This window comes from Pieris rapae, chromosome 3 (assembly GCF_905147795.1).
Source record: "Pieris rapae chromosome 3, ilPieRapa1.1, whole genome shotgun sequence".
In the NCBI taxonomy this organism is placed as follows: domain Eukaryota; kingdom Metazoa; phylum Arthropoda; class Insecta; order Lepidoptera; family Pieridae; genus Pieris; species Pieris rapae.
Window position 1 is genome coordinate 11,427,221 of NC_059511.1, and position 11,362 is coordinate 11,438,582.

The 11,362-nt window shown below is 32.2% G+C and overlaps 1 protein-coding gene across 2 annotated transcripts; it reads left to right on the plus strand.

The window, feature by feature from the left end:
• Window positions 1-7,381: 7,381 nt before the first annotated feature.
• Window positions 7,382-11,341, plus strand: LOC110997683. 2 transcript variants are annotated; one of them, XM_022265944.2, is made up of 4 exons: window positions 7,382-7,487; window positions 9,926-10,068; window positions 10,156-10,293; window positions 10,828-11,341. In XM_022265944.2, the coding sequence occupies exons 1-4, from the start codon at window positions 7,485-7,487 to the stop codon at window positions 11,024-11,026; spliced, it is 483 nt and encodes a 160-aa protein (XP_022121636.2). In that variant the 5' UTR covers window positions 7,382-7,484; the 3' UTR covers window positions 11,027-11,341. The 2 variants fall into 2 exon arrangements, with proteins under 2 accessions (XP_022121636.2, XP_045490581.1); XM_045634625.1 differs by having other exon boundaries at window positions 10,156-10,283; window positions 10,828-10,964.
• The last annotated feature ends 21 nt before the right edge of the window (window positions 11,342-11,362 follow it).

Consider the following 11,362-nt stretch of genomic DNA (forward strand, 5'->3'; position numbering starts at 1 on the left):
GAATTTGAAAATTGTTTTACCATTACAACATTTCATTTAATGTGCAGTGATTTACTATAGATCTTAGCATCTATGCGGCAAGACGATGTTTATATGTATTAGGTATATATTATTACGTGTAAAATATAGTAATTGTAATGATGATTAAAGATTATGTTTAAGTCAATCAAAGTCTACCGCCCTAGGCGAGGGTCAAACACAAAAACTGAACGGTCGAGTAATTAGACGAAGCCGGGTGAAGGCTGTAGTGGTGATTGACAAACCGACAATTGATGCGTGATTAATGATATTCTGATTAACCCGATGCAGTAAAACATTATTTAATTATTTATTAAATCACTTGACACAGTTAAAATACTTTGCATTCTGTGTAAATGTCACTTGAGCTTTATTCTACCAACTTGAAATGCAGAGTGGATTTGCCTTAGTTATTATTTTAAATTATAAGAGCTGAACAAATTTAGATAAAACTAGATAAGATAAAGTGTCATGAACATGAAATACAGTTTCACAGTGAACATTGTACGTGTTTTCGTATCAGCAAATTCTTGCTTAGACCATGTCTTGGGTTCAAATGCTTCGGCATGGCCATTCCCAATACAGATTACAGGCGAGGCCGATAGCCATCGCAAGAATGTATCGCTTACTAGACAGCTTTTTAGATGTTAATCTTGCTTAAAAAGGAAATTACACAATTAAAAACTAATCATTTAATCAAATTCGAATAAGTGATTGAAGTACTGAGATAGATTGTTCGATTATCCTACGCTTTAGTGGTATGCGATTTCATATGTATGGTATGAGTATGCGGTTACATTTCATACCGTACCTATCACTTTTGTATTTGATCTGGACTGATAATATTATTTTTTTGTGTTACTATGTGTACTATACGGAAACAGGAAAACTGCTAAAGTTAATGTTTAAACTGAAGAAAAAATAATATGTATAAGGTATTCATGAATTTTTATATTTAATTGTTTATTGGCATCCTTACATTTAAATAATAATAATAATAAGAATTATTTATTTATTTTTCTCCCTTAAACATTAACAATAATAATTCATAATATAGTGACAGTATTCTGAGACTGGTTTCCAAACTAGGTAAGAACCTGTAATATGGATAACCAGGCTTCCATTCCATAGCAAGTCATATACATAACAAAAAGGAAGTTTGTAAGGGATTGTGTATGTGAGTGTGTGTGTATTTGTGTGTGATAGTGGGGAAGGGTACGCATGCGTGTGTTAGTGAGTGTTAATTATATAATAAGTTGATTGTCCTATGCCAAACTATAAACTAAACAATAATTATTGTAAACATAGCATAGGAAGAGGTGACGCACCCACTGTGTGTGTAATAGACAATATTTTCTCTCCAACTGGTTCGACAGAGGTGCAAAGGTCATTTTGATTTTTTTATTAACAACAATACGACAACATTGACGCTAACTTTCGGTAGAACCTTGACCGAGAACAAACCACATTGTTAAAAACAACAATTAAGTAGCTACGGAAGTAATAACCCTAAAATGTAAATGGTGTTACAAAGAAAAGGATTAAAGAAGCTCATTTAACAAACCTACTTTGTCAGGAACATAACAATGAAAGGTTTAATCAACAAAAGCATAAATATAATTATCTGCTCTATCTATCAATGCTAGAGGCGGCGCGAGTGCGTTGCCGGTTTTTTAAAAATTGGTAGTGTTATATATATTGGTATCTGCAAGGTTTATTAACTTATTTTATATTTTAAAGCTATAGTACCCTTTATAGGAATCGTAAAATATGTAAGCAATGATTTCTTGCCATCTACTGCATTACGCTTCAGCCCATTGTTAATTTAAAATGGCAAATAGGGTTTAATCTAACTGACCAAATATAATAGTTAAACCATTACAGGGTTAAATTTGTCTGGTGAAACGGGTCAATGCCGATGTTTCAGGTTAAGTAAGTTTTAGGAGCGGATATAAGGATCAGACGTCGCGGTCGTACGCTTGACCTGCGCTTGACCAGGCGATACGTATCGCCTGTCGGGATTTATTGTATGGATCAGACGCTAACCATAAATTAGTGGACTTCTGAGACATATTCAAAGTCGTCAATTGAAATTAAATTATAAATTTAAAGAAGTATGGTGTATACACTATAAAACATTTTATTTTGTTTATCCATTTACTAAATAACTTAAGAAAGCGGAAAGCCTTAACAACAATATAAAATCCATAAATACACATTTAACATGTGGTACACGCAAATTATTAATTAATTAACATTAATGTTAAATATAACAGAAATGTGTTCCTGTTACTGTTTGTAAATTTTCCAAAAATCATTGTTACTAATTGTATTGTAGTCGTTGTGCAAGTGTTTAATTGTTCTATTATAGCTCCGCCCGGATGTTGGTAAAGAGATTTTTCTTTTGTACCACAGATTTACAGTGAGTAAGTACATCACTTTCAAAATCGCAACATCTTCTATGAATTCACGAAACGATTTGTATTTATATGTGAAATGTTAAGAAAACCCAGCCACGCGCTACGACCTTTTTAGGTCTAGACCTCAAGACAATCTAATAGGCAAATACGTGATCAGCCTCCTGTGCCTGACGCATGCCGTAGACTTTTTGGCTCTAAGACAAGCAGGTTTCCTCAGGATGTTTTCCTCTTTTCCACTTTTCTATTGATGCACAGCTGGGGATCGAGCCGACGATCTCAGGGATGAGAGGCTCAGGTTGAAATCAATTAAATTGTCAAATATAAAGAAACCATTCTATTCCAAAAATTAAGTGAAAAGTAGTGGATGCCAAATGGTATTTCTAAACATTTAAAATGATTGATACGTATCGGTTACCAGTTTTACGACACATTGTAGGAAATTCACACAATTGTATTTGTTTCTACACATAATATACTTATTTAGAAGGTTAAAAAGTGTTATAATACCCTGGGAAAGTGTTGAGTTTAGGAGTTGCTTGTAAGTTTGACAAAATAATCGGTTTAACGAGTGTAGAATTATGAAACAACATTTTAATTAGTTTATTTTCGGCCACGGTATTGTTCATATTTTCTTATGATTAAGCGAGTGTTTAGACCTTCGGTGCAGCCTCACACTTATCTCTGTGTTAACCTTTACTGGGCAAGTTGAGGTGCTAAGCTTTTTGTACATTTTAACACAAAATCTATCTTACCCAGTTTCCATAGCTCTCACCGATTTTTTTCAAGCATTTTATCATTTATATTTTGTTCATCGTTGTAATAAGATATTTCTTATTTATATATGAGTTAGTAATAATTATTAAGCACATTTAATGTATGGTTATATTAAAAGGTGTGTAAAAATAATTAACTTACAAAAAACCGTAGGATTAGGTTATCTTATATTTTGACGTGGGATATTTTAATCAAATTTTTTAGATGTCTACTTTTATTGTATTGCCATTTGACAGATTAAAAAATAAACTCTTATGTACCTTTTTTATATTTTCAGAAAAAATGTCTTGTCTTACTTAAAGTAAAGTTTTGCATTATGTTTAAGCGTATTTGTGGCAGAGTTAGGCAAATCTAGTAAACATCTTAAACAATTGGTTTTCAGACCCCATAATTAGGAACTAGTTCCTGGTGATGTATTGGTTTTAGCACCTTTGTAAGTGTCGTGTGATTTGCACGTCTTTGTTTTGTGTCTGAATAAGGTGGGCGGGTCTGGGCAACATAGATTTAAGTCTGTAACATAATAAATGTACCTAACGCAACTCTAAATTACATAAGAAGGAATATTGTTTTACGTAAAATATATGTATGATGAAACATTAAACAATTATTAGCATGATTTAAGGACTAACCTTATTCCCTTAATTATCCCTTCTTCTAAATTAGTTTACAAAGAAAAGTCTAAAGCACTAGATATAACTCTTATCATGTCAAATCCCTTATGTAAAAACGTGATGGATTTGTTGAGAGGAGAGACTTGATAGGGGTCATATTCAAGTTAAAATAATTCCATAAGTGGCATTTGTTGTTTGTCTTGATTTAAATAGAGATAGAGACCCGGAAGCTCGTTTAAGAGACGTCACGTAACAGTTAAAACTAAATCTCTTTATACTTAATCGTGACTTCTTTGTCTTCACCAAAGAAATCCTGTCTAGACTTAGTCATTAGTGTAATGACTAAATGCACACTGTTACACGTACAGTAGAGATATGTATTTAGTCTTACTATTTACTCTGGTGTGCATGTGTCGTGTAAAGGTATAATTTCATTGTAACTGATAGTAATACTGAAAAGTGTTTCGTTTTTTAATTAGATTAAATTTGCGTGGTTGTAAAAGATGTAACAAGTAAGTTAATCATAAACCAAAATAAACACGAAAAGTCGCACTAAATTACCCAATAACAATTTTTTTATTTGACTAAAAAGAAGTAACAGTAAAATAGTCCTTAATCGTTATCAAGCAAACGATTTATAGAACCCAAAAATAAAGTATGTATAATGTATATACACATCTACTTTATTATTACGACACCGTCATATGTGTACTTAATGTTTCCATTTAAGCAAATTGAACATCATAATGGTGGCTAATTTGATATACAATGATTTTATATATGCGCTTAGAATTTTTTGTATGTATAAAGGAAGCAATAAAACGTATATGCTTTTTTAAGAAGAGTGTCAAACCAAATAAAGTTATTAAATGCACTATTATATTTCATGATTATACTAAGTAATAATTAATCAATCCTGATAACATGCTTATAAATTCATTAGGATTATCAAATACATAGGGAAATATATATTTTTTAACACACTGCTTCGGTTCTTCAACAGTGCAGCATTCATTACCTTAAATTTACTTTCATTATTATGTAAGATGAAAGAAGTCAACTGTTTAACATTAGCACGATTCCTCGCAACCGTCATGATATGCAAGAAAGTGAGGGTAGCTTGTGGATAAATATTAAACTACCCACATAGCTGTTTAATAACTGAAACTACGAAAAGTTTAACAGCTTTACAAATGACAGACCATGACATAGACTTTCTAATATCGATCAATAAATGATAATTATGAAAATGTACAATAACTTTAATAATTTCTCAATACATTTAAGACATCTTTATTGCGTAGGCGTGGCTGGTTGCCCACGGGCTCTTAGCTCTACTCAACTTGACACCTTTCCTAGCACAATACTACAACTACGTAACGTAGTATTTACACTGACAACATTTTATAAAGTGTGCGTCTGTTTATTGCTATGGCGCTGTTGTTCAGACTGTCATTAAAGTTATTATTATTTTACTCAATTTGTCATATGTGTAATTTAAGCAGCTCCTTACACTCTTGAAAATCAAAGTAAAAGTTGTTGTAAAGTCGGTTTACGGACGATAGTTGTGACAACGTCATTGCAAAACATAGATGAAATTATTTCATACTTTATAAATAAAAATTGTACAACTTTTTTATTACAACTGATATATCTGATTTATTATTTTATATTAAATCAAATATGTAAGAAGCATTCCGCGGTCAACGACTAGTTGCTAAATAATGTTCGAATGATAACTAGTGCTTGGGAGTGAGTTGCATCAATTTCTATATGTCAAGAAATGTTAAATTTTTTTCCAGCAAACAAACTCCAATTATGATGCAATCAAGCACAGAGCAGAACAAAATAGTGTAAAATTTCAATCTTTGAGTTTAATAGTTTTTTCATATATAGCCACGCTTGGAGTTTATATTAGGTTTAGTTTGTTGGTTGAGTTCGACACTTAATATAAATTGTATAGATTAAATTTTATACATCAAATTGCATAGTTTAATAAAAGTGCAAAAGTACCCCAAAATAAAGTAAAAACCTCGAGAACACTTCTATTCCCTCGATTTAGGTTAAAACCCTAAGTTGGCATCACTGGTGACTGGTATTCACTCCGTTTCGAGGAATGAAGCTGTTTTAGATTCATACTATATGGTATTTAACACAAAAAACATCCTCATATTTTGTATACTTATCCCAAAATTATGAAGATTTAAATTTAAATCCCATTTTAACATAAGGCCAAATAAATTAATTCACATTATTATTTACTATTTCTTTCTCCTATAATTCAAATAATCTCATACCTTATAGACATGACAGCCATTTCATTAAAGGTAGCATTCATGACACATGGTCATATTCAAAGTCAATACATCAATGAAGATTTTGATAAGTGACAAGGCGTCTGTCACTTCTGGCTAAGTAATCGCTGACACGCACACACATCCATGGATGAACCTTTAGGTAATATATCTAGAATATATACGTACAATTCAAACTATTATTAATTTGCATCTAATAACATTAATAAACCTTCTTCATATCTGGAACATGGAAGGTTAAGTACCTTGTATATTGTATTAATTACGTTCATCTTCGTCGACTTCTGTGGAAATACATTTTGTTCAAAATGTTTCCTTATTCAGTAAAACGTAATAATATTTATTTTACAATAGAATATTTAAGAAAATTATTCATCATATTATCATAAACTGACTGTATCATATCGATGTATACGAATCTCTTTGCAGCTCTATCCAGTACATATATGCCGATCGCCGGTATTCGGTTTGTTGTTTAAAAGTGCTTTTGTTACCGTTCCGCCACTGACCCTTGACTCCAAATCGATCACGATTTTTATGATTCAACCTTCGCATAACTGAATGATATATGAATCACGCGAAGAGCACTCATTTATTTTACGTCAAATCGTCCTATCTCTGTTGGAAAGAACATTCTTCGTTTAATTAGGATATTACGGAACAGATACGTCTATAAGAATTATTCAACAATATATGTTATCATAAATAAATAGAAGATCTCACTTTTACTATAAAAGTGAATTTATTACATTATTAACATGATTCGGTGTTTGGAGCGTTCCATTGCAGTCGTGGTCAGCGCTAGTAAAGCTGTCCTTCCGTATATGTGAGAGATGTTTAGGTCATAAAATGTTGATCATTATTAAGCTTAAATACACCTTTCTACAGTACTTTTGAAATCGCCAACGGCGTTCGTTCGTAATATATAATGATGCATACAAAAAGACTTGATGAATTATTGAGAATATAAATTACACATTGTCGAAGAAAATTAATGAACTTTATGTACCTGTTGAATTAGATTTAAAAGATTCATACTATGTAGATAGGTATAGTACAAAATATATTCTTTTATTTTTTTAACGTTACGATACATTTAATGTAATTATTAAAAAACTTTATTTTATGTATATATTTGTGTTGATTGCGTTTCCCGATTTTTATTTGTAGATATAATATGTAGTTTGAATATGAATACGTGATACTATTCCATCGTTGATATGTCCAAGATGTGCGCTATCAGCTCTTATCACATTCTCCACCTGATAAAAGATAAGTGCAGATAACAGGCGCCAGTGTGAATTCAGTTGGTGGAGTTAAAACAATGTTCCTTAATACGTAATATAATGGTGAGTTTGTTTTTTTAATTCATGTCAATATTTATTTAAACAGACGAAAAAAAACGGCGTCAAATTCAAATTTATAATCATTCATATAGGTAAAATAAATACATATATGTGAAATACTTCTAAATTTACATTTACTGCCAGTTCTAAATAAGGGCGTAGAACGGAAGAGAAGTTAGCAAGCTCGTGTCCAAATTAATGCAAATCTAAGAGACAGTAGATTTGAAATATGCTTTTAAAATATAATAAATAATTATAACAAGTCAACAAATGGAAAATGTATTGCTATCTTTGATTCTAGATAATGCCACTCAGCAAAACGAATGAATGTCTCCACTGGTATTTTGAGAAATGTAAATAAACCACCTCCATGTCTTAGTAGGTAACTTAAATAGATTCTACATTTGATTTCTGGCAAAGTTAAAAATTTTAATCATAAAATAGAATCCCTAATCCATCTTCTTTTTGAAATAACGTAAGAAGGGAGCACAGCGTACTTTCGAAAAAATAATGTATCAAAATGACAATTCAACCATTGTAATTTTTAAATACTTACATATTTATTTATTTATACCCTCACCCTCACGCCTTTTTCACGAATCGGTAGACAGAGACCACGGATCTCCACATGCTACGATCCTGACATACCTTATCATACATACCGTACGCTTCATCCTATTTATCTTCACCATGCATGCTCGTCGGTTATGGGTAGTTTTTATTTGTTCCTTCTCCATTTTCCCCTTGGAGTTAAGGATTTGGTTGAGGTATGTACAACAAGGCCTATCCTTTTCCACCATCCACGGTTACCTTGTATATACAAGGCCACACCACCAGCGTCGTATCATCATTTAACCCACACTGCTCCCGTACATACGATGCTATCATCACACACACTAAGAAGTATACGCCCTCATCCAACATTCGCACCCGTATGTTAACATCGGGATAAGCACTCCCCTATCCGTGATTGTTCGGCCGTCGAGTGAGGGCTTCGAGCATCATTTGAGTTTTTTTGGCAACACATAAAGGAATGCAAGCATATATTTTGTAGTCCCTTTTTAAGAGGCAATTAGGATACAAACGAAGCTGTTGTATATCCAGTTTCCTTTATACGCTAATCGCTAATATGCTCTCGTCATTCGCGGGATTTTCTATCAATTAAGTGTGAAATGATGTATCACAAATTGCTTCTACAGCCTGTTATCATTGTTTATCTATATCCAATTGAGGCATAACATGGTATTGAAAACGAATTAAGGTACTCGAAGATGGAAGTGGGAATGTACAGACTTTTTTACAATTTTCATACCATAAATTAATTACTACGGTTAAACAAAGTAAGAAATAAATAGATACTTTAATTAATTTAAGCTTTACTTCAACAATACCTGCGTCATATCTGTATTTATCGACACAATCAAACCAAGAATAAAAGTCATAACATTCGTGACTTTTATTCTTGGTTCGAAGACGTATCTTCCAAGGAATTTATATTCGTAACAAAAGATAACGCCTTTCCTATTGTTTATAGCAAAAATATACACGTTGATTAATCGTGGAAAATAAAGTAGTATCGTTGCATAATGTTTTTTTATGATTGAAGTATCTGAATCTAAATTATGTATGTTTAACTTCATTATTGGCCTGTTGGTTTATCTATTAGAATACAGATTTTGAGGTCTTGGGTTCGTCGTCCAAATTTAACTGTACATTTTAAGTAGCAGTGTTTCAACACCCCTATTCATCCTTATCTTTCCTTGATGATGCTGAAATCGCATCGGACGTTCAATCGCAGCATGCAGATACTTACGCTTTTACACAAAAATATCCTCTTCTTCGCAAGTCTCTCACGGTTGCTTATCTCTATAGTGATAAGATAATTGGATCTGTCTGTATACTACTTTGAAGTTATAGATTTTAGTGTAAATAAAATAAGTAAAAAAATCGATTTATTTTGCTACAGAAAATTTAGTAGATACTTCTACTAAATTTTCTGTAGCAACGAACTTTAAAAAAATACAATAACAGTAAGGCCTGAAACCAATAATTAATTCACAATCAGACCAAGACCGTCGATCGATCTCCTATCTGTAGCCCAATAACCAAACCCAACGAGGACAATCCATTTTTGGTCTATCCGTGACTGCAATGCAATCTTTTCGCTCTATACACTCATATATGATAATCAATATAAACTAAATATAGTAAATAAAACCGTACAAATTATATTAAAATAGTTGTAGTAGTAATGTTTCTGCAACATTAATAATTAATAAATAAATAAAAAATGAAACCTAGTGTTTATAATCACAGAAGCTGCTAAGTTAAAATACTTTCAGTATATAAATATCTGTGATCATAAAACTATGAATCTTTTTTGAAAAGCGCAGAATTTTTTGATTAAATTAACACTTAATCAATTTACTATTAATTTCCAGGACACCAATACGATAATAATCGTAAGTGTATTCGGTGGTGCGTGGATCGTTCTCCTGTTGGTGTGTATAGTACTCTGTACGCAGGTGGCCAGCCTTCGGCGCAAGATACACGATTTGAACAACACGGGACGTCTGCGAGTGCAGTAAGTTTTATTCCATATATCATCGTATTTTAGAGACACTACAGTAACTTAATTATATGTATTATAATAATATTTGTAACTTTTTAGGAAACTTAAAATGAGTCCTGATGGAAACCACGCGTTCAACAACCCCAGCCTTGTGCCCGATGAGGAATTATCTCGCCGCGGCTACTCTATGTACCAGCCCTCGGAGGAGGACGTTGAGAGTGGTAGAGGTACTGAGCGGTATGACATATATATTCTTCATGCATGAGAACAACATTAAGCATTATTTTTCGATAATTTTTGCCAATTTCCATCGTGATTTTAAGCTTCAAAGTTCGCTTGGCGAAAAAGAAGTAATTTTGCGTAGTCATTAAGACTTTATTATTATTATTAGGATTTACTGATTAAAATTTTTGCCATTTAAAATTCATAATACCTCTTCATAATACCTCTCTCCTACTCTCATGGAAATCTAATCGATATTTACAATCTTATTGTTGAATGGGCCGGACAATATATTAAATTCATTAAAGTGATCTGGCGTTCTCTTGATGTGACAAAACACCTCTTCTCGTGGTTATTTCTGATTGATCTAGCTTCAACCTTCAAACTTTTTTAGAATATAGTTAGTATTCGGAATATAGTTAGTATTTAGTAGTTCGGCAATATATCCCACAGCTGACGTAACTAAACAATACATACAACTATGAATAAATTATAGGCTTCTTACATGAGTGGGTTGTAAAAATGTATATAAAAATGAATGTATTTCAGGCAGACGGGTGGGCAGTTCGTAGAGGAGCTGACTCGTAAAATTGACGACAGACAGTACAGACAGAGTCAGACTAATGGCCAGGCGCCACCCTTCTTACTGCAGAGCATAGAAGATAACAAGAGGAAGAGCAGGCAGCTGGCTAACCCGACTACAAATAATGGACGCCAGAGTGACACCAATCCAAACTTTATATTTTAATTTTTTTCAGTAATAAAATATATTCATAGTATTTGTAAAACAGGACGAAAAAAATTGTGATATTGCCAAGAATTCAAACATTGAGGACGCAAATTGTGTTTATTTTCGCGACAATATCACAACAAACTGATAAAAAATACTTAATACTTTGATACGTAGCGTATTGATCATGGCTCTTCTTTCTAAAGTTTATCAAAACAGCTTGCTAACTATGAGTAAAAATGCAGTAATTTTCGTTTCTTTTCAAATATTCGAAAAGTAAATTGAAAATTTATTTTAATAATTAATCTATAAATAAAATAATGTAGGATAAAATGAGTTTTATTTCACACGATC

Coding starts and splice junctions, on each gene's coding strand:
- LOC110997683 (XM_022265944.2), top strand. Junction 10,069..10,155: donor ACGGGACGTCTGCGAGTGCA/GTAAGTTTTATT, acceptor GTAACTTTTTAG/GAAACTTAAAATGAGTCCTG. Junction 10,294..10,827: donor AGTGGTAGAGGTACTGAGCG/GTATGACATATA, acceptor AATGTATTTCAG/GCAGACGGGTGGGCAGTTCG.